The sequence below is a fragment of the Phyllostomus discolor genome, chromosome 1 (assembly GCF_004126475.2).
Source record: "Phyllostomus discolor isolate MPI-MPIP mPhyDis1 chromosome 1, mPhyDis1.pri.v3, whole genome shotgun sequence".
NCBI lineage: Eukaryota > Metazoa > Chordata > Mammalia > Chiroptera > Phyllostomidae > Phyllostomus > Phyllostomus discolor.
The window spans coordinates 142,895,105-142,917,655 of NC_040903.2; the positions used below are offsets into that span (position 1 = coordinate 142,895,105).

Genomic DNA, 22,551 nt, shown 5'->3' on the forward strand with positions numbered 1-22,551 from the left:
ACAAGCTAAGCATCAGACCCAGACTCAGATATGGCAGAGATACTGGAATTATCAGACCAGGAATTTAAAACTATGATCAGTATGTTAAGAGATTTAATGAACAAAGTGGACAACATGTAAGAACAGGTGGGCAGTATAAGCAGAGAGGGTATCAACTAAGAACCAGAAGGAAATGCTAGAAATGACACTAACAGAAATGAAGAGCGCCTTTGACAGGCTGATCAAGAGAGGAGCATGGCTGAGGAAAGGATCAGTAAACCCGCTTATACGTCAATAGAAATTTCCAAAACTGAAATGCAAAGAAAAAGACAAATCAACATCTAAGAACTGTGGGGCAGAAGCTGTAGAACACACATGAAAATACCAGGAGGAGAAAGGAACAGAAGAAATATTTCAAGCAATAATACCAAGAATTTCCCAAAATTAATGATAGATACCAAACACAGATGGAGGAAGCTCAGAAAACACCGAGCAGGATAAAAACCAAAAAATAAAAAATAAAAATCTACACCTGGGCATATTATATGCAAACTTCAGAAAACAGAAAACTGAGATAAAATCTTAAAGCCTAGGGGTTAGAAGTACAGACACCTTACCTACAGAGGAGTAAGGATAAGAACTTCATCAGACTTCAGAAAGCAGGCAAATAAGAAGAAAGTAAAATATTTAGCATGTTGAAGGAAAAATGCCCAGCAGACTACTCTTCTGTAACCAGCAAAATTATTGTTTAAAGGTGAAGGAGAAATAAAGAGTTTCTCAGACAAATGCAAGTCAAGGAAATGTGTCAACAGGAGACCTGACTTGCAAGACATGTTAAATTTTTTCAGAAAGAAGGAAAATAGTAGAGGTCAGAAACTCAGACCTACATAAGGAAGGACTTCACGGGGCGGGGGGGGGGGGCAGAATTAAAAGGGGAATAACTAGAATTTAATACCTAGCTAGTTTGGATACTTTTAGGACATCCAACTAGGAGTCCCACAGGCAGCTGAGTACATGGATCACCTCAGACCTTGCATGGAGATGGGGAGGAATATGGGAACCACAGCTCCAGGAGAGAAGATAGCCCATGGAAAGGATAGTTTCACAAAAGCCCTGTAAGGTAGTCAGGGCAGGTGATTCATTCGACCAACAAAGAATATACACTGTGTGCCAGGTTCTGTACTTGGTGATGGAAATAAGTAGACATCAGGAAGGCTGACAAGGAGACAAACGATCAAAACAATCCATTATGTTAGAAGATGTCTAGAGTAAGTGCACAACAGAAATTTGAAAAAGGGAACTATTTTACATTTTTTATTTTCAAATTACATGATACCAAAAAAATACAGAGAAGCATATAAATGACCTACAGTGTCACCATCCAGGGAAAACCAGGTTAATATGATGTATCTTTTGAAATTATTTAATCTTTACTGTATTTTTTTCCATTACCATTTAGTCCCCTTATGTATCTTTTCAAATTTTTAAAAGGTGGCGCCCTCTCCTGCTTTATAAAAGGAACAGTTGAATTCTTGCAAGAAGCTGCCTGCCACCCGGGGAGGCTATGTAGCGACGGTTTAGGGCCTGGCATTTAAGGAATTGTATTTCAGTGGGTGATGATGATGGAGAGGACAAGCAGCATGATCCCGCTTTACAGACAAGAAAGTCTTCGAGAGGGACGCGACTTCTACAGAGGCTCCGCAAAAACCCGCAGGGGCGTGGGAGGGCCCAGGCCCGCTGTCAAAGCAGCCTAGCAACGGACCAACGAATCTGACAGAGAGCGAGGGCGGGGGCGGCGCCGGAACCGCAGGGGCGGGCCCTCTGACGCGATATCACGTTTTCCCTCGCCGGCGGTCCATTGGTTACCCATTACTACCCCTTTTTCGGGTACAGAAAACTGGTCACAGCACCGGAAGCGCGGTAGCTCTCGGGTGGAGACAACGGTGCCGTTTTAAGGCAGAACGAGCCACCTGGTGCCACTGAAGCCGGCTAGACTCTCCGCTCGGGTTCCTGCCCAAGTTGGAGACCTCCAAAATCCTGGTGGTCTATGGAAGGACGCTGAGTCAGATGGTGAAGATACAGCGTCCGACGAAACAGCCGAGCCACTAAGGGCCACCGGAAGCCCCGCCCCTAGGAGGAGTCAGAAAGCTTCGCGGTGGAGGCGAGGACCCAGAGTACTGCCTTGGGGCGGAGCACCCACGCCATGGCTACGCCCCCGGGAGCGGGTCCGGCTGCTCTGCGCTTTGCAGCCGCTGCCAGCTGGATAGTCTTGCGCAGACGCTGCGTGGAACATTTCCCACGAGTATTGCAGTTTCTTCAGTCCCTGCGTGCTGCCGCCCCTGGATTGGTTCGCTACCGTCACCACGAACGGCTGTGTATGGGCCTAAAGGCCAAGGTATTAGAGCCACTGGGACTAGGAAAAGGACTAGGGGAAGAGGCGGGCTGCAGGGACCTGACTGGGCAGACCGCTTTGGGGGTGAGAACGATTGCCAAAGGGGAATTTGTACCGAAGTGAGGACCCTGAGCTCAGTACCATTCACAGGTGGTGGTGGAGTTGATCATCCAGGGCCGGCCTTGGGCCCAGGTTCTGAATGCCCTGCATCACCACTTCCCAGAATCTGGACCTGTAGTGCGGGATCCTAAAGCGGTGAGTGATCCGTGGAATAATCCCCACCCCTTAGTTAACCCTTTGTGCAATAAAATTGCTCCGCCTTCTAGTCACCTGGTGCTCCTAACTTGACTCTCTGCCTTCTTTACCGTCAACAGACAAAGCAGGATCTCAGAAAGATCTCGGAGGCACAGGAGGCCTTTCGCCAGCAGGTGAAGCACCTGGCAGAAGCCCCTGTGGATTTGGCTTGGAAGTTGCAGGTGAGACTGGCTGGTTTGGAAGCTATGATGTGGCTATTTTCTCTAGTCCTCTTCTGACCAGCTTTTTTCTTTTCTGCAGGAACTTGAACAAGAGTATGGGGAACCCTTTCTGACTGCTGTGGAAAAGCTATTTTTTGAATACTTGTGTCAGCTGGAAAAAGCACTGCCTGCACCACAGACTCAGCAGGTTTTCCTAGGGCAAAACACAGGGCAACGTGCGGGCTGGTTGGATGAAAGACTGTAGTTTTCATGCCTCTCTCCCTGCCCACAGCTTCAGGATGTGCTGAGTTGGATGCAGCCTGGAGTTTCTATCACTTCTTCTTTTGCTTTGAGCCAGTATGGTGTGGACATGGGGTGGCCACTTCCAGGTACCAGGACCATCTGGGAGAATTAGGAATTTTGGGGTGGAGTGTTTAGCCTGAGACCTTTTGAGACAGCCAGCCCTTTAGAAGGGTTACATGGGCCAGAGACACAAGAAACCAGATTAAGTTGACGTGTTCTCTTTATAAAGAACATTGTTTTCTTTTTAGAGTGCTCTGTTACTAATTCAGTGAACATGACAGAGCCCATGGAGACAAGTCCTCCTCAGCAACCAAGACCAGCGCTCTACCATCCTCTGCCAAAAGCCAAGCCTGGCCCATACCTTCCTCAGGGACCAGCCTCAAGGAAGCACCCAGAACCTTTGGTTGGCCACCTCTTCAATCTGGCCCCTCTAGGCCAGCGAAGAATCCATTCCCAGTGGGCAAACACTAGGGTAGGCAATAAGGAGCGCCCCACAGCCATGCTATTACCCTTTAGGAATCTGGGTTCACCAACTCAGGTCATATCTAAACCTGACAACAGAGGAGAACAAGGGACACACGTGGCAGTTCCAGCAGGTGACGTCCACACGAGAGCAGTCCCCACTGGAAAATCTAGGAGTCCACGCCAGATGCTGGGCGGAAGGGCTGTGAAGGAGAACCCAGTTGACTTATCTGCCATGGAGCAAAAGGAGTGAGTAAACAATTGCTTCTCTCTACTATCAGCCCATGCCTTACTTGCTTTACCTTCACAGTATCTTCTTTCCTTGCTGCCACCCCAGGAATTGCTGGGATTGCCCCTTGGAGCCCCTGACACTGTCACAGTCATCTCCTAGGGCCAGGAAGGCAGGTAGGTATAATGAGTCAGGACTGGATCAGACAGCCTCTTGAGGACCTTTTTTTGTTTTGTTTTGTTTTTTTAATTTATTTTTAGAGAGAAGGAGAGGGAGGGAGAGGAGGGAAACATCGGTGTGAGAAACATTGATCAGGTCTCTCTCACAGTCCCCTTCTGGAGACTAAATCTGCAACCCAGGCATGTGCCCTGACTGGGAATTGAACCAGCAACCTTTCACTCTGCGGGAGGACACCCAACCAACTGAGCTACGTCGGTCAGGGTTTGAGGACTCTTAAGGGCTGTGTTCACCTAGAAGAGTACTTTGACTCTGGTTTCCTTCCTGCAGTGTGTCCTCCATCTCTGTGCAGCCCTGTCATTACCATAGGGGACTTGGTTTTGGACTCTGATGAGGAAGAAAATGGCCAGAGGGAAGGAATGGTGAGTAGGGAGGAACAGAAAGCTGGGGAAGGAAGGGGATGGGGCAGAACAAGGCAAAAATCCCTGTGCTCCAGAGTATGGAGGGCTCAGGCACTGTTCTAGATGATGATAGGATCTCCTTGCTCTCTTCTCTGCAGGAGTCTCTGGAAAACTATGAGAAGACAAAGTTTCACACCCTAATCCCCACCTTCTATGAATACCTCCCCCCTTCTAGCCCCAGTGCTGTGTCTGTCCCTTCCCATGACCATATAGACTCCTCTAATAGGACTGGAATGCCATCTGCATCCTGCCTGTCTTCTTCCTCCTCACCTCTACAGGCAGTTTAGTGGAAATAAAGTGGAAACCCAAGCTTGGGTTGCCTAACTACATTGCCCATATCACTTTGTAATGCTTGGTGATTAAACTATGGATTTGTTAAAATACTGTGTTGGTATGAAGGAGGGGGAATTAAGGCTTCTGTAAGGTCAGTGTAGATCATTTCTTAGAAACAGAAGTGGACTCTCCAGGTCTAAAAGAATTCCTTTGCCTTTTTACTTCCCTTGGAAAGTGTTCAGAAGTGCCAGAAAGATTACCAGGGCTAAGAACCTGGACAAGAAATCTCCTTTTGCTATTCTGAAAATATCTATGTCTTGATACCAGAATACACCTGTAAATCCTCCTGTTGCCAAGTTACCGGGGTGGGGCCAGGCCGGGGGGCGGGGCGCGAGTGGTGCTCGAATGGAGTTGCTTCGTGGGAAAAGTACTCTGTTATCAACTCCACTGGGTCAGTGCCACCTCCACCTGTACTTGCCCTGGAGCAGCACCCAGATGTCAGGCTTGTGCAGAAAGCCCCAAAATCTCTTTACAGTCATTGGGATCTCTCTTTATAGAGATAAATTTATATAAACACTTCTGAGCTTTTTAGATATTCAAAGATCCTATTTAATGAACCTGATTAGCAAAACATGATTCTAAAAGCTTAAAGACCATGGTCATACATAGAACACTTGCATATGAATCAGTATCTTTTTCTTTCAATAATCTTCAGGAGCTGGGTCCCCAGATTCCCATATGATTATCTTAACTTCATTTTCTCAGCCTGCCTGCCTTGCTTCCTCCCCAGTGAGCATGCATTTTGTGGGTGTAGACAGAAGTATAGCATTACTGCAGGAACTCGAAGAGATGAGATTACCAAGTAATAGTCATAGTAGCTGGGAAGAACGAGGGGCCATCTTGGGAGGCCCTGTGATGAGGTGCTGGTGCCTTGGGAGGGCAGAACTGCTGAGGCCTAGCTCACATCACTGAAGACTGGATTCACTTGCTGGGTGACACAGATGAAGGTGGTTCTCCGGCTCAGCTCCTTTAGTTTAGCTGCTCCTACATAGGTACATGTGGAACGGATGCCTCCAAGGATGTCTCGGATGGTATGTTCCACATCCCCTTTAAAGGGCATCTCCACCGTCTTTCCCTCTGAGGCCCTTAGAGGAGGAAAAATTTTCTGTTTTCTTTCTGAATTCCTTAAGCTCAGTGACTCTTCCCGTCTCTCGCATTTAACCCTGGTTCACCACTTTTCTCTCAAGAACTACACCATCCATCTCCCAGCATCCCTGAGTTCTGCCACCACCCTACTTTGTCACACCTTCCAAGAACCCTCAACTCCTGGGCCTCTATACATACCTGTACTCAGCAACGCCCCCAGCATACTTCTTCATGGCTGTTTCAGAACTCATTCCATAGAAGAGCTTGTACTTCTTGCCATCCCTCTCGATGAGCTCACCACCTGACTCACTGTGCCCAGCCAGCATGCCACCCAGCATCACAAAGTCAGCCCCTGCCCCTATCAATGAAGGGGAAAACAGATGAATCTGGCTCAGGTGCCCACATACCCACCCATGATCAGAAGCAACTCACACCAAATTCTTAGTCCTGATTCCAGCGTCTCCCTGGTTTTGTTTTCCTAGCAGGTCTGTAACTCACACAGGCCTGCTCTGCCCTAGCCTCTTTTCCTGACTTCACAAAACTTTAAAAAGTGTTCTGGCTGGTATGGCTCAGTGAATTGAGCACCGGCCTGTAAGCCAAAGGGTTGCTGGTTCAATTTCTGGTCAGAGCACATGCCTGGGTTGTGTGCCAGGTCCCCAGTGGGGGGCCTGCAAGAGGCAACCACACATTGATGTTTCTCTCCCTTTCTCCCTTCTCTATCTAAAAATAAATAAAATCTCTCTTTTTAAATATTTTATTTATTTATTTTTAGAGAGGGAAGGGAGGGAGAGAGAGAGAGAGAGAGAGAAACATCAATATACAGTTGCTGGGGGTCATGGCCTGGAACCCAGGCATGTACCCTGGCTGGGAATCGAACCTGCGACACTTTGGTTCGCAGCCCGCGCTCAATCCACTGAGCTACGCCAGCCAGGGCCTAAATAAAATCTTTTTAAAAATAATTTTTTAAAGCCACTTGCAGGGGTGTCCAACTTGTGGCCTGTATGCAGCCCAGGATGGCTCTGAATGCAGTTGAACACCAAATCCTAAATTTACCTAAAACATTATGAGATTTTTTTGTGTGTGATTACATGTTGTAATGTATTTAATGTGTGGCCCAAGATCACACTTCTTCCAGTGTGGCGCAGAGATGCCAAAAGGTTGGACATCCCTGCAGAGATTCCCTGCTTGGCTTTGCTCTCTCCTTTTGGCTGGTTTTGGCTGTCTTCTGGTCATTTCTCTTACTGTACTCAGCTGAGTAAGGCTCATTTCAAGTGTTCTAAGAGCAAAAGTCTCTAACTTTACTGTGAACAAGGATCACCTGGGAAGCTGTAAAAAATGCAGATGTGCAGCCCCATTCTCCAGACCTGGATTCTGTTAAGTCTGAGGTTTAGGCATTTACATTGTCCAGCAGTCCAGGAGATGGTGCAGATGGCCCTGGCCCACACTTGAGAGAGTCTGTATCAGAGTCTCAGCTGACTTGCCCAAAGGACACCACAAGCTTCTGGGTCACGAGTTCATATTATGAAAGAATCTGAATGGCTTCCTCAGCCTTTCTCAGCCTGATCCTAGACCCTCAAAGGTGACTCCTCCTCTTCTAATGGATCCTTCTGTGCCCTCCCAGTGCCCTTACCAAAAGCCTTGGCCACATCACCAGGACAGCTGCAGCCTCCATCCTGCAAAGAAAGAAGCAACGTGAAGAGACTGCCTGGATTTCCCTAGCCCTCTCAGCGATGTCTCAACAGCCCACTTCAAAGCTGACAGGAACCCAGAAGTCCTAACCCACCTCTATCAGAGCTTCCACACCCAGCAGAAAACCCAGATGTTTGGCAGCCTCACGCCCTAGCCTGCACTTGGGCCTTACTGAGATTATGTGGCCTTTGAGGCCATGAGCAGCGTCTGCACACTCCATCACCGCACTGAGCTGTGGATACCCCACTCCAGTTTTCTTCCGGGTGGTACACACAGAGCCTGAGAAGAATTTGACGAGGATGACAGTGAAGTGTTCCATAGGTGTTTGCAATGGAAGAGGTAGCCAGTGGTCCCCCAGTGAGCCAGCTTACCTGGTCCAATTCCCACTTTGATGATGTCAGCCCCAGAGAGGATCAGTTCTTCCACCATCTCTCCTGTTACCACATTCCCTGCCTGGAACACAGCAATCAGAACAGCATTCTTACGGTCAGAAACGAAGAAGAGCCCTGACTGGTGTAGCTCAGTGGGTTGGGTATCATCCCACAGACTGAAGGGGTTCCCGGTTTGATCCCTGGTCAGGGCACATGCCTGGGTTGCGGGCCAGGTCCCCGGTTGGGGACATGCAGGAGGCTGCTGATTGGGTGTTTCTCTCACACTTGAATGTTTCTCTCCCTCGCTTTCTCCCTACTCCTGTCTCCAAAAATAAATAAATATTTGAAAAAGAAAAAGAAATAAGGAAATAGTAAAGAAAAATGCTTAAAAAAAAGAAATGAGGAAGTTGTATACTCTCATTTATAGCATGCCTGGACCAGGGCCTTCCAACGTTATTACAAAGAAGCGGGCAGCTGGGTTCCCTCTACTGGACCCTCTGAAAGCTTTTACACTAGCTACTTCAAAGGACCCTGCTTCCCCAGCTGAGGTGGGTTAGTGGCCAGTGTCACTGTCGCACTAGACTAAAGCTAGGGTACAACTGGACCAAGATTAAATCTGATTTACAGTGAATTTATCTCCCCAAGAGACCCAAACTTATCCTGCCCTTAAGCCATTAGGTCATAAAATCTCTTTGGCTGAGGGAAAAGGGGAAGACATAGTAATATAGGCTAAATACCCATCTACATAGCTGTATTTGCTTCTGATGGACGGAAAAGGGATTCCTCAATGCAGTGAAGAAAATGGGGCCTTGTCATCACTCCTAAGCTTGTAAAAAAGAAAATAATAAAACATTGTTGCATGTGATCCCTTTAATAGAATTGTAGTATCACATCCATTTCAGTAGGCAGATGTACACGTATCACCAGTGTGTACAGTGCATAAACACAACAAGGTTTGGTGAGTGATGTCAGGAACATGGGATTCACAAAGACTATCAAGGCTCAGAGATTGCAATGACCAGTAACCAAACATGTTAAGCACAGAACCATGGATAATCACCCAGTGACATGACTAAGCAAACCAGGAAAATCATAATGCAGAAGAGAAAGGAACTGATGTAACAAAAAGTGGAGTGGCACAAAAAAGTGGAAGGAGATGGAGGCACCAACTACTGGGTAACAAACATACCATAATGGTGTGTTCAGGGAAGCGCTTCCGTACATCCTTTACAAATTCAACAAAGTGTTCAGAGTAGCCATTTGCCACATCCAGGCATATATATTTCACCTGGGGAATAGCTTCCAGGATTTGCTCCAGCTGCTCAAAGTCAGAAGAGCCTGTGCCTGAGCTGGCAGCCAGATGCTGTGGAAGAAAGAGGCATTGGCATGTTTGAAATGACCTGATGAGCAGCCAACAGGGGTGGGGTGGTAAGAGCTGAACCCAGGAAGCCAAGCAAAGGTTCCTGGAAAACTGGAATAAGGAAAGGATTGGGGAGGACCAGTATTACCTTAAGACAGTCAGGATTCTGGCTAGCAAACTCTTTCCACTGCTCGAGGCTGTAGTGTTTATGGACAGCAGTGAAGAGGGAGAACTGAGAAGATGAAAGAGAGTCATCAAAAAGGAGAACTTTAATAGGGTCTCTTTTTCAAGAAATAGACCTTTATACTATTCTGAGGGAGAAAAGGACTGAAGTCTGGAAAAAGAAACTTGAGGCACTCGGGGTTGGGGTTGGGGTTGGGATTGGGGTTTTTAATTCAGCCATTAGTCTCCTTACAAATCCCAGTAGGACTTTTTACCATAAGCTAGTGCTATTGGATACTCCCACCAAGTACTAAGTTGTATGGCTTGGATCTCACCTGCCAGTGCATACAGTACTGCTGACTTAAAAGGTGACTAGGACAAGCTGTTGGTGCAGTAGGACAAGCAGTAGACAAGAAAGAACCATGCAGACACTGGACAGAGCCACTGTCTGCCTACACTGTCTCAGCCCTGCCTTCTATGGTAACCCAGTAAGACACCCAACCTATTTTTGGTATCTTCTCAGTGATTTACCTGCAGTAATTCCGTGAGTCTAAATGCTCACAAAAGTTTAAAGCCTTAAGGTTAATGGAGACAATAAGGTGTCACCCTATCCTTTCTCCATCTCCACTGTAATAAAGGACAATAAAGGACAGATTTTCTACAGACACAGACCAACTTGAAAGCTTTCATTCGGTCTATTTCAGTCAACCAAGTTCAAGGATATAATGACTCACTGGACTTGTATTTCCTAGTTCAACAAATTACAAACAATATCCCAATACTTTGAGAAAGGAATTCAAAGGCCACTGTGAATGCTGGTGTTTGTATTTTAAAAGTGTAGGCATGCATACCTGAAACTAATATAATAATGTATGTCAACTATAATTAAAAATAGTAAAAATATAAAAATATAAGTGCAGGCATGCAAACAGACGAGACAGCAGTTGACTGAGACAACTCAAGTCTTGCAACTGGCAAGAAATCCAAAGAAGTCATGTATCAGCAAGCAGTAACAGTGTTACACTATACGAAATCAGAGATCAATACTACCTAGCTGGTATTAAATTCTGCTTTCTTAGCAACACTCTGCCACCAACATGCTGACAAAGAAAAATCACTCTAGGAGGTCAACAGACCTTAGAGATACATTGGCATAGTGTGGCATGATAAGCATGTCCAAATACATACCAAGCTGAAGATTTAGAAAAAGATGCATGCTTGCATCCAACCATTTTATTATTTCTTTGAGACTTGGCTGTATCTCTAAAATCTGATTTCTTTGGCACACATCAGCAGTACTGAAAAGCCAGTCTCAACATAAAACATCAAGAGAGTGCTCACAAGTTCCATGTGTGACAGCATGTCTGTTAACACTGCAGTCAGATTCACCATTCCTCACCTAGACAGGCAACAGCAGGAGTCCTAAATAGTTCATGGCAACAACAATACAATACTAAACAATACAATATCAAAACAACCATCAACCTCAGAGAAATTACAGCAGACATTCCACAAACACTTACAGCAATCAAAAACAGAGAAAAGGAGATGAAGTCCTTCAGGCTAACAGCCATACTCAGCAGCAGAATCCATCAGCTATGGATTAACCAGAAGAGTGCATATGTTCTCAGAGTGCCCAGAATAACTATCTACCTTCTCAGCTGTAAGTATAGAGGCAGGTAACATTACTGACAAGAGTAGTATCTTCTATTTTGAAAGTGAACAATAACCTGTATGTAAGAAAAACACATTCCATTTTGGGCACATCCCAGAAAGTCCCATATACCTAGGACTTAAGGAAGAAGACTTTCTTAAAAAAAATCAAAATGGCATAAAATAAAAATGAATAAGCTTCTCTCTAGGGTCTTCTAGTTAGGAATTCCTGAATGCTCAAACTGTATTTAGTTTCTGGACTAAAACAGTAAATGTTTCATTTCCTAACAATGCCCTAACTGGAAAGATGCATGTTATTTGGAGGGGGGGTGACCTGGGTGCTGGGAAAAGTTGGCAAGGTGTATAAACTGCTAGAAAGGAGAAAGGGAAAGTTCTATTCATATATCAGAAAAATGGGGACAAAACTTAGCTTCAAAGCTCATTAACTCACATGGCTCTTTGAACTAACCAGGGCCTTAGTACTGGAGAAAATAGTAAATTGTAGCATCCAGACTGGTAATTGCTGTTGAGTTCACCTGGAATGCGGATGCAAATAACTCTGCAGTCAGCTCACATAGCTGGACACCACTGGGGAAGCAGCATAAAAGAAGTCCTACCTTACAGAGAACCTTGGCCATCTCAAAGGTACCCACAGTATCCATATTGGCAGCAATGATGGGGATCCCAGTGTACATTTGCTTTGAGTTGCGAAATGAAAAGGATCTTGTGAGATCCACCTGCAGATATGAACAGGAAACAACATTTCATTCATCCAAAAAGCAAGTACTGAACGAGGAAAAGGACCAAGAATCTTTCTCAGTCCTGGTCCACCAGGGCAAGCTGGCTCACCTCACTTCGAGACTTAAGGGTACTGCGTTTGGGCCTCAACAAGACATCCTTAAAGTCCAGTTTGACGTCGTTGTCGATGTGAGGCATTGTGGGGGCCTCGAGGTAGCAACGAATCTGAGTTGGAAGGAAAGACATGAGGAGGGGCTGAATCAACAGCAAGCCTTAATGCCCTGTTAAGGCTTTCAGCAGGGCTAATCTCTCTCCTGGCCTAAAATGTGGAAAGTCTGGGTGTGGTTGATCCCTGAAGACTGTCATCTCCGACCCGTCCCATGGTTATGATTATTCTCGGTGTCTCCATCCGAGGGGAGGATTCGGATGGAGTCGTGAGTAGCCCTAATGAGGTACATTCCTTACCCCACTACTCTTTTCCAGCCCCTGCAAAAAAGTAATTTGAGCTAAGAGGGTGGTTTGGGTGAGAGAAGGAACATGAGGGGAGTCCCATAATCAGTTTCCGTAATAGGAGTACTCACTTCCTGTCACTGTGGTCCAAGTGGCAGTTGACCGAAGCTCTCCTTGCTTAGCAACTAATCTCGTGCAGCCCCGCTGAGCCTTGCAGTCCAAGCCAACAGATCCCGCTAATTGTAGGCGAAAACGATTAACCGAGGAATTCCAGCTTCGGCAGCGGCCTTGTGAGAGCTTCTGATTAACAGAGTTCGCACACTAAGGTTGCCGTTAGATCTGAGGGGCAGGAGACTACAATTCCCAGGGTGGAACGCGCGGAGCTGCCCCTAGCGCGGTGGCAGTAGTTCGTTCCGTTCCGTCTTTCCTCTAGAACCGGTTCGCTAGGGACTCTCAGGATCGCGGAAGAGTCATCTCTGCTGTAACTAAGCGGACAGCCTTCCTTCTCTTTACAACGCCACTGAAAAACGAAACGCCGGAGCATTTCTCAGCCTTTCTGGAACGCCGGGATAAAAAGGGGGGTGGAGCCAGACGGTGACCCGGAAGAAGAAGTGACTCCCACAGGCGTAGTGCAGGGGAGCGGCAGTGGCGACCGCACCGGTGGAAGCGGCAATTTATCTGTGTGCAGCCTACATCTTGGAAGAAGATGCTAATCAAAGTGAAGGTGGGAGCACCTCCAGCTTTGCCAAGACGCAGTGGTACTGGGCTGGCTTCTGTACCTTACGGGAGAAGCGGGGAAGGGAAACCACGCCTTTCCCGAGCCTGAAGGGCGATGACAGCCTCAGGGCTCTGCGCGAGGGGTGATGGGAAGTAGGGGGACTCGAGGAGGTCTTTAATTGCTGGGGGCTGGCTCTGCCGAACGACCACAGGGTTCCTGCCATTCCTGCTTTCTCGTCAGGACAGTGCCATGCCCCAGAAGGAGGCCTCTTTTGTCCCGGTTCCCGATGTATCCGAACCCTCACTGTCAGGGAGGCCTAGCAGCAGCTTGGCTCCACTCTCTCTTAGGTTCTTGGAATAACCTCTGATCCCGAGTCTCGGTGCGCAGGTCTCCTGTTTCTCCCAGCCCCTAACACAGGCTGCCTCTGAGCACAACACAAAAACGTTAGCATGGGGCGGGGCGGGGCTCCAGAGGCTAGACTGTAAGCCTTTGCTGGTTGTCGCCAAGATGTAGTATCTCAGGCAGCCTTCAAGAACCAAAGTTAGGAGTGTGTTCAGTCAGCACCTCCCTTTCTGAGCCAGGCATTCTGGACCACTCTCATTTCCTTCACTGAAACAGGTTGGTTACCAGGGTCCTAGTTCTTGGTAGTAGCAGTATTTCCTTCAGCCCCATCTCAACTTCCGTGGTTCTTCAATTCCCAACCCTTATTAGCCTTATCTGCTATTTAATTTTTTGTATATGTAAAAACAAAAACCTGATTTTTGAATTGATACAGTGCAATATTAGTTTGGCTTCTTTACTGCTCAGTAAGTCGCGTTATTTCATCAGCTCCTTATTTTATTTACCATGCATAATAGCCATTCTTAACCTCTTCACTTCCAATCAATCTCTTAGCCAAGGATTGAGGCCAAACAGCATGGCCAAATGCCATTATTTTTCAAACTTTGAATAGTGACCTATAAGAGTTACTAATAGTGAAATCAGTTTAACGGTTCAATGGGTTTCGAGCAACATTAAAAAAAAGGAAAATAGAAATATCAGGGTATACTTCTGGGTAAGGGTGTTTTGTGAATTGTTTCATTTTATGTGTATATTACACGCGCATATGTGTTACTAGTTCATATGTATTTTTTAGTGTGGGTCACTGTTGAAAAAGTGTGAGGAACACTAGCAGATGAATGCTTTTATCTTCTTTTCAATGAATAAGGTTTCTTGTGTCCCCTTAGTACTGTCTTAGTCCAAAGAACAGGTTATTACTATACTTGGTGTTCGATGTTTTGTAAACTTTTTAAAAAATCCCAATCTACACTAAAAAATTTTACCTCCATACATAACAAAAACACTTACTATGGGTGATGTGCTCTGACATTTACAATTCTATTCCAAGTTGACTTCATAAGCCACTGATGATTGAGATCTGCAGTTTAAACACCTGTGTCGTAAATGGGCTTCTCAACTCAAAAGTACTTAAGGATTACCTGAGGACCTTGTAAAATTACTGATTCTAATATTAAGTGGGTCTGGGATGGGACCCGAGATTCTGCATTTCTAACATGATGCCGATGCTGCCTCAGTAGCAAGGTTCTAGATTTTGTCTCTGAATTCACTTCTATTTAGTACTTCTCTAAAATCGTCAGTCTCCTTTTCTGGAACACTTTCCTTTCTGCTTTTAAACAGGTTTCTCTGTCGTCTGTCTGTCTCTCTTTTTTTTTGTTTGCTGCATTTCTGTATATGTTAAATACATATGAACATGATTAGTAGCTGTTAATTATTATATAAATGATAGGTTTTATTGGCAGAACTTCTTTCCTCTTAACTACTTCCATATCTCTCTCTGCAATCCTTTACAAGTCCTTCTGACTTAAATCTTCTCTTGATACATCATTGTTCTGAAGTTAAATATATCATCTTCTGTCTTAAGTCATCTCCCCAGTACTCATCCTATATATTGATCCTGCAGATCTACCAGGTATTTGGAACTTGGTTCTTTAAAGTCATTTTTCTCTTATAGAACCTAATTTTTCCTTTGATACTGTTTTTTGTTTGTTTGTTTGTTTGTTTTGATTGATTTTCTTTTCATTACCCTTATTCTGATCTTGGGTCTCATTAACTTATGTCTTTATTTCTGTGTGATACCTCCAACCAAGTTTTTGTATGGCCATACCCCTTCTAAAGTTTAGAGTCTAAACCAAGGCGTGATATACAATATCATAGTGTACAGATCTTCTTTTAAACTTCTTTTTCATCATATTGCTCTCTTACCCCAAGTGCTGCACTGGTACACTCTTAGCAGATTACTTTGGGCAATTGTCTGTACTATCTAAACACCATTTTTCTCATTCATGTTTTTTTTTCTTTAAACATGGAATGAAACAAAGTTTTTAAGGCTTCAGTTTAGTGATTTTTTTTACCACAGTACCTACTCATGTAACCATAAGATCTAAAACATTAAACAAAATTTTTTTCCATTACCATTTATTCCCCTTATACCCCCCTTCCCCCTGCAATCACCACTGTTATCCATATACATGAGTCCTTTTTCCTTTTTGCTAGGTCTTCCTGCCATCCCTCACCCCAGAACTGTCAGCCTGCTCTTTGTCTATGAGTCTGTCTCTGTTTTGCTTGTTAGTTCAGTTTATTATTAGTTTCCACATACAAGTGAAATCATATGGTATCTGTCTTTCTCTGACTGGCTTATTTCACTTAGCATAATGTTCTCCAGGTCCATCCATGGTGTTGCAAAGGGTAAAATTTTCTTTTTTTGTGGCTTAGTAGTATTCCATAGAATATTTTCACCCATACCCTCTGAAAGTTTCCATAGGTCAGTTTTGCTTATTTTAGAACTTCATATAAATGTAATTATGCAACATATATATTTTGTGTCTGACTTATTTCACTCAGCATTATGTCTGTTGTTGAGTGTGTCTGTACCTTACAATGAAGCAGTATTCCATTGAATAGCTATATCATAATTTGTTTATCCATTCTCCTGTTGATGGACATTTTGCTTGTTTTCATTTTCTGGTCATTATGAGTAAGGCTTCTATGAACATTGTTATACAAGGCTTTTTGTGAACACGGGTTTTTCCTTTGAATAAATACCTAGGAATGGAATTAGTGGATCATGTGGTAGATATATGTGGCTTTAAAAGAAACTGCCAAACAGTTCTCTAAGGTGTTGTTCCATTTTACATTCCCACCTGCAATGATGAACATTCCAGGTGCTTTGCACCCTTGCTAACTTTTAGTCATGTCAGTCATTTTTATTTTAGTTATGACAGAGGGTGTAAAATTCATTAGCATATATTTTTATTCACCATGGCACTTTGTCATTGCATCTTGTATTTGGACAATAAATAATACTCAATATGGCACTTGTTTACTATATAGGTTGGTTCTATTAGTTGTGTGGGTCATTGTTTCTTGGTTGTAAATCTTCACTTGAAAAAGATTGTTGGCAAAAGCTGGATCACATAATTTCTTTTATATCCCCTCCAGTGCCTAAAGCAGTATGTTCATCATAGACTTATTAACTAGCATTGAATGCATTCCCGGGTCACAAGGAGCAGATCTGAGGAAAGAAACCTAGTATCTGCAGTCACCACATGATATATCAAGAATATCTTTTAAAATTGTTTAGTTACTTTTTAATTATGGACAATTCCAAACATATACAACAGTACAGAGAAAGACCCTTTACCCAGCTTCAAAAGCTATCATTTCATGGGCAATCCTATTTATACTCACCAACCCTTGTTACCTCATGTTTTATGAAACAAATCGCAGCTTATATTACTCATACATGTTTCAGTATTTAGCTATTGAAAATCACTCCCTTTTTCTAAAATAACCATTATTATCACACCTAAAATATTAACAGTGAGCCCTGGCTGGTGTGGCTCAGTGAAATGAGTGCTGACCTGTGAACCAAGGGGTCTCTGGTTGATTCCCAGTCAGGGCACATGCGTGGGGTGTTGGCCAGGTCCCCTGGGGGGTGCACAAGAGGCAGCCACACAGTGACATTTTTCTCCCTCTCTTTCTCCCTCCTTTCCCCTCTCTCTAAAAATAAAATAAAAATGAAAAAATATTAACAATGATTTCTTACTGTCATCAAATTTACCCTATAGTCTCACTTATTTTTTACAGTTAGTTTGAACCTGGAGCCAACTAAGATCATACATTGCAATTGGTTGATATGTATTTTAAGCCTCTTTATATCTATAATGCACCCTTTTCTCTATTTTTTTCTTGTCGAATAAACTGTGGCGTTTGTCCGATAGAATTTTGTATGGTTTGGATTTCCTGGTTATATCTCCGTGTTATCTTTAATACATTCCTCTCCAACCTGTTTTTCTTGTGAATTGGTAATAAGATCTTGAGGCTTGATTAGTCTTTTCTGTGTGTTCATGTATGAAAATAATTCATAAGTAGAGGTATGGTGTGTACTTCTGTTAGGTTCTTTTACTTTCCATGATCTTGGATCTATTATTTCATTGGAGGTTACAAAATGGGGATATTCTTATTTTATTGTTGTTTAGGCTGGAATGCTTAAGCAGTGTCCGGTGTAGTGACCATTAACCACATGGGCTACTGAATACTTGAAATGTGAGAGAGAAACATCCGTCAGTTGCCTCCCACAGTGCCCCAACCTGGGATCGAACCTACAGCCTATGTGTGTGCCCTGGCTGGGGAGTGAACCCGTAACCTTTTGGTGTACAGGACAGTACTCCAAATAACTGAGCCACCCAGCCAGGACTCGAGAACTTTGTTTTAAAAATATTTTTTTCTCATTACAATGTACTCATGGTATGTAAAACGGAATATACAGAAAAGTACAAGTAATATAATTAAAGTATCTATAACCTCACAACTCAAAAGTACTGATGTATATATCCTTCCCAACTTTTTTGAAAGCAGAAACAATATTTGAGGGTTTTTGTTGTTTGTTTTTGTTTTTGTTTTTTTTTTATTACAAAATTGGAATTATACCATTATTTTAGACATTGAGGACTGTGTGATTTTCCCTGTGTTTGTACTATAATTTATTTAACCCTCAATTGTTTGATAATTTAGTTTGTGCTTCTAGTTTTTCAGTATCAAAAGGCTAAATGGCCAATGTTAAGGGTATATTTTTGTACATAGTCATGATTACTTTCCAAAAGTGTTGTTGCTGAGAGACCAGATTGCTTTCTGGATACATTCATGGGCTTCTGCAGTCAGTTTCAGAAACAGAGGGTCACTCCTGAGTTTTAAATTTTTACAAACCAATTATTTTTTTTAGATGTCATAAGGTCCAAGCATTTTACTCTTGTGAGAACTGTTGTAGACCTTCTCTTAGAATCTTTTTACTCTTTAAAATTTTCTATAATTAAATCAGAATGAATAAATATCTGTTTATTAATATTCATGTGATAAATTATTTTTATTAGAAATTTAAGTAGTACAGATAAAGGGAGAGTTACCCTTGATAAACCCTCCATTCAGTACCACTCCCCTTCTCAAACATAACCACTGTTACAAGAGATATGTGTATATACTTTTAAAGATTTTTATGTATTTATTTTTAGAGAGAGGGGAAGGGAGGGAGGGAGAAAGAGAAGGAGAGAAGCATCAGTGTGTGGTTGCCTCTCATGTACCCCACACCAGGGACCTGGCCTGCAACCCAGTCATGTGTCCTGACTGAGAATCGAATCGGTGACCCTTTGGTTTGCGGGCTGGCGCTCAATCCACTGAGCCACACCAGCCAGAGTGAGATATGTATACTTTTAATCCTTTCTTCTGTGCATGTACATGTCTTCATATAGAAAATAATATATAATTATACATTCTTTAGAGCTTTCCATTTTAGTGTATAAATTGTCGCATAATAAATATATTATTCTGTGAATGTACCATAGTTTAATAGTTTTCTTATTATTAGACATTAAGTTATTTCCAGTGTTCTGCTTTTACAAAAGGTGCACATGTTCCTCATTGAGATGCTCAAGTTTTTCCTCTAATTTACTTTCCTGTAAATAGAAGTATCTGGTCGAAGAGTCTTTGCATTTAAAGTATTATGATATATTGCTCCTCAGCCTTTTGGCTGAGATCAAGTGTAGTATCTGGTCTCAATTTAATATCTGACACATCCTCTACCCAAAAACAATATATTAAATGGATTTTTGGAGCCAGGAGATGGAATAGGAGCTTGCTTCACCCACTCCACACATCGACCCAGTATTGCAGTATTTCTGGGAACAGCACCTCCTGCTCCCCAAAAAGTATTGCAATCAATGAAGTGAAATAATTTTTGTACAACACAGAATTGCAACTTTTCATTTTGTCAGGAAAGGGCCTAAAAGAAGTTACCGAATATTTTTACTGTTGTTTCACAAAAAGACATTTTAACACCTGAATATATTTAGTTTCATGAAAATCTCATTGCTGTCAGTGTTTTTCTCATTTTATCATAGATTACAGAAAAATGTTCACACATTCCAGCTTGGCTTGGGGTAGAAACCTGAGAGTCATTGTTGTAATTTATTCTTTTGCATCCAAACAGGTAAAGCCAAAGGAGTTGCTCATGCATTTTTGGAAATACTATATATTAGGACTAAACCATTCTCGTATTTGAAAAATTAGGCCCTAAGTACTTTCTTCATGCTGGTCCGTGTGAACACCATAAGTAGACACAATGTGTTATTTATGAACTTACCACAAGAGCATAGATTGAGTCTCAGTTCTAGATCAGTCCAATGTAGGCAGTACTGAGTCCAGAGCTAAGAGCTCAGGCCGGAGAGTCTGTTTAGATCCACACCCTCCTTTTGATTCCATAGTCACACTTGTTAACCTGCCCAAGCCCCATTTTTCTCATCTATAAATTGGTGATAGTAATAGTTCATATCAGAAATACTAGCAAGGATTAACTGTATTGATATATATAAGACACTCAACCCGGTTTCTGATTCTTGTAAAGTGTTCAGTAAATGTTGGCTGTGATTATAACATAATCATCAGTGTATTCAGCCCTCCCACAAATATTTTTTATTGCTTTATATGTCAAATATTATGCTTTGTGCTTCGACTAGAACAGTCTCTGTCCTTAAGGAAGTTGGAGAGTTAGAAACTTAAACAACTAGCTTTAAGAGGTATTAAAGTGCATTGGGGACAAGTCATCAATCTTATTTTAAAGGGTCTTTGAAAGTTTGAGAAAAAGTGGTGAAGGGTATGACAAAAAGGAATACAGTAAAAGGAAAGAAATGTCCCTAAACTGGACCATGCGTTGTGTGTTTGTGGTCTTGATTACTGTAGATTGGTGTAGATACAAGCTTTCAGAGCAAGTATGGATGAGAGATTAGACTGAATGGAGCACAGCATTTTAAAGTGTACAGTCAGCATGTTGTGTTTGGATACCAGCAGCCCTTAGCCTATGGAAGAAGACCAGAACTGCAATTTAGGATTTATATCAAGTCCGGAGAAGATATGGGAGAAGCTTGGTCAGAGGCGATCTCTGATATCCTCGAAAATTCTTTAAATTATCTGAATATTAATTTCTATTGTTGGCATAGAAAGCAAAGGCCTTCTGACTCAAAGGAATGCTTTCTTTAGAACATCTCTCACTGCTGTCTCTCAAGCAAAGGAGTACCAGTGCTTTCATGGATTCTAGGGGGTGGGAATTGTGAAATGACCTGGGGGAGTAAGGTCAAATGGTTCGCAGAGTCTTTCCCTCTCAAACTAGTCCAGAGCGAAAAAATGTTTGATGAATACAGGTGTGGTCAAAGCCTTCTGATTCTTCAAAGCAGCTTTGCCAAGAATGTGCCTCTCTCAGAAGATAGTAGATCCCCAGAGACCAGGACAGGACATTTTATTTATTTATTTATTTTAGATTTTATTTACTTATTTTTAGAGAGAGGGGAAGGGAAGGAGGAGAGGGAGAGAAACATCAATGTGTGATTGCCTCTTGCACAGCCTAGGCATGTGCCCTGACTAAGAATTGAACTGGCGACCCTTTGGTTCACAGGCCAGTGCTCAGTCAGCTGAGCCACACCAGGCACGGCAGGACATTTTACCTAGAAGATAAACTGTATATTGGGCTGTAGGATTCATGAAATCTTTGCCTGTTTCAGACGCTGACTGGAAAGGAGATTGAGATTGACATTGAACCCACAGACAAGGTAATGCCCAGTACCTCTTCATGCCTATCTCCCTACGTGTACATTTGTTTGGATATGCTGATGAACTTAGTTCTTTGCTTTCATGCTATCTGCATAGCTCTGTTCTTTCCACTTCCATGATCCTACCCCTACCTACCGTGAGTAGCCCCTGACTACTTGTACCCCTAAAGGTGGAGCGAATCAAGGAACGTGTGGAAGAGAAAGAGGGAATCCCCCCACAGCAGCAGCGGCTCATCTACAGTGGTAAACAGATGTGAGTTTGGAATGGGAATGAGGATGTAGCATTCTCTTGTGAAGATGAGGGAGCAGATCCTGGGGATGGATCAGGCTTGCTTCTTTTTATTGGTGGCCTACATCCTTTGTCAATTTAGTAAAACCTATTAACCCCCTCTCAGAATAATATTTTAGCAGACATAAAATAAAATACATCAAATTACAGAAGAAACTAATTATATTGAGATACAGTTATCAAAATACTAAAAAGGCAAATTTGTAATGTATGTGCTTTTTTATTAGTACATTAATATTGAATGGTGGACCAAATACTACCATAATTTTGAAATATTTTCAAGATACCTACAAACAATTGTAATATGGTATGAAAATATTTAATTTCTGTTATTAATAGGTTACCCATATTGCTTATACCACTGTGGGTTTTGCCTATCTTCAAAATTTAAAGAAATAACCAGATTTCAATTTGTGGTTAGTAAAAATAAAGATGTAATTTTTTTTGTCATCTGAATTCATAGACCTTCAGAAAGGTCCATGAGACCCAGGTTAAGAGCCCTATTCAACATGATCTTTCTAACCCTTTTTGTGCCTCCTTTTCCTGCAGGAATGATGAGAAGACAGCAGCTGATTATAAAATCCTAGGTGGTTCAGTCCTCCATCTGGTGTTGGCACTAAGAGGAGGAGGTGGTCTTAGGCAGTGATGGACCCTCTCTCTATTTTACCTCTTTACCCTGTTCCTCGTAATGAGGCATCATATATCCTGTCACTCTCTGGGACACCAGAGTGACTGCCCCCTCTCCTGGATGCCCAGTCTTGTGTGTCTACTGGTGGGAGACTGTGAAGACCCCAGGATGCAGTGTTTCTGGCCCAAAGGGCCCTTGCTGGCTATTGGGTTTTAGTTTGCAGACCTATGTGCTACCCTCTCTGGTTCTCAATAAAATAAAATGTAAAAGATTCTTGGCCTCTTGGAATCTTTCTTCTGTTGCACAAATATGACAAATCAGAATGGACCAAATGCACACCTACTTACACCAGACTGAAGGAGTAAGACAATGGAAGGGAAATGTCCTTTGAATGATTACCAGGCTCAGTGGCAGTGGTGTACTCGATTCAGCTCTTACCAGTTCATGAGACCTAACTATTGGT

The 22,551-nt window shown here is 43.0% G+C and overlaps 3 protein-coding genes and 1 non-coding gene across 13 annotated transcripts; 3 read left to right on the forward strand and 1 right to left on the reverse strand.

The window, feature by feature from the left end:
* Window positions 1-1,853: 1,853 nt before the first annotated feature.
* On the forward strand, window positions 1,854-8,033 carry TINF2 (TERF1 interacting nuclear factor 2). Of its 4 annotated transcripts, none has more exons than XR_004904074.1 (9): window positions 1,854-2,374; window positions 2,522-2,626; window positions 2,746-2,847; window positions 2,927-3,034; window positions 3,119-3,215; window positions 3,378-3,840; window positions 3,929-3,996; window positions 4,149-4,419; window positions 4,557-4,595. XR_004904074.1 is itself a non-coding variant. In XM_036029896.1 (9 exons), exons 1-9 carry the CDS (start codon window positions 2,183-2,185, stop codon window positions 7,571-7,573), a joined length of 1,302 nt encoding a protein of 433 aa, XP_035885789.1. In that variant the 5' UTR covers window positions 1,854-2,182; the 3' UTR covers window positions 7,574-8,033. The 4 variants fall into 4 exon arrangements, 3 of the variants coding, with proteins under 3 accessions (XP_035885789.1, XP_035885796.1, XP_028363443.1); XM_036029896.1 differs by lacking the exon at window positions 4,557-4,595 and adding an exon at window positions 7,499-8,033 and having other exon boundaries at window positions 4,328-4,419; XM_028507642.2 differs by having other exon boundaries at window positions 1,856-2,374; window positions 4,328-4,419; window positions 4,557-4,937.
* GMPR2 (guanosine monophosphate reductase 2) lies at window positions 5,317-12,881 on the reverse strand. 7 transcript variants are annotated; one of them, XM_036029920.1, is made up of 11 exons: window positions 12,432-12,573; window positions 12,316-12,336; window positions 11,962-12,075; window positions 11,730-11,849; window positions 9,446-9,529; window positions 9,127-9,300; window positions 7,938-8,019; window positions 7,739-7,845; window positions 7,508-7,550; window positions 6,076-6,235; window positions 5,317-5,876 (listed from the first exon to the last, which is right to left on the reverse strand). In XM_036029920.1, the coding sequence occupies exons 3-11, from the start codon at window positions 12,046-12,048 to the stop codon at window positions 5,687-5,689; spliced, it is 1,047 nt and encodes a 348-aa protein (XP_035885813.1). In that variant the 5' UTR covers window positions 12,049-12,075; window positions 12,316-12,336; window positions 12,432-12,573; the 3' UTR covers window positions 5,317-5,686. The 7 variants fall into 7 exon arrangements, with proteins under 7 accessions (XP_035885813.1, XP_028362813.1, XP_035885818.1 ...); XM_028507012.2 differs by lacking the exon at window positions 12,316-12,336 and having other exon boundaries at window positions 12,432-12,881; XM_036029925.1 differs by lacking the exon at window positions 12,316-12,336 and having other exon boundaries at window positions 12,491-12,625.
* A 5-nt stretch (window positions 12,882-12,886) lies between these two features.
* NEDD8 (NEDD8 ubiquitin like modifier) lies at window positions 12,887-22,361 on the forward strand. The gene is made up of 4 exons (XM_028506435.2): window positions 12,887-13,024; window positions 21,124-21,171; window positions 21,342-21,424; window positions 22,010-22,361. Exons 1-4 carry the CDS (start codon window positions 13,007-13,009, stop codon window positions 22,104-22,106), a joined length of 246 nt encoding a protein of 81 aa, XP_028362236.1. The 5' UTR covers window positions 12,887-13,006; the 3' UTR covers window positions 22,107-22,361.
* Window positions 19,081-19,266, forward strand: LOC114493482. The gene has a single exon (XR_003684152.1). It is a non-coding gene; the product is annotated as a U2 spliceosomal RNA (small nuclear RNA).
* Window positions 22,362-22,551: the final 190 nt, after the last annotated feature.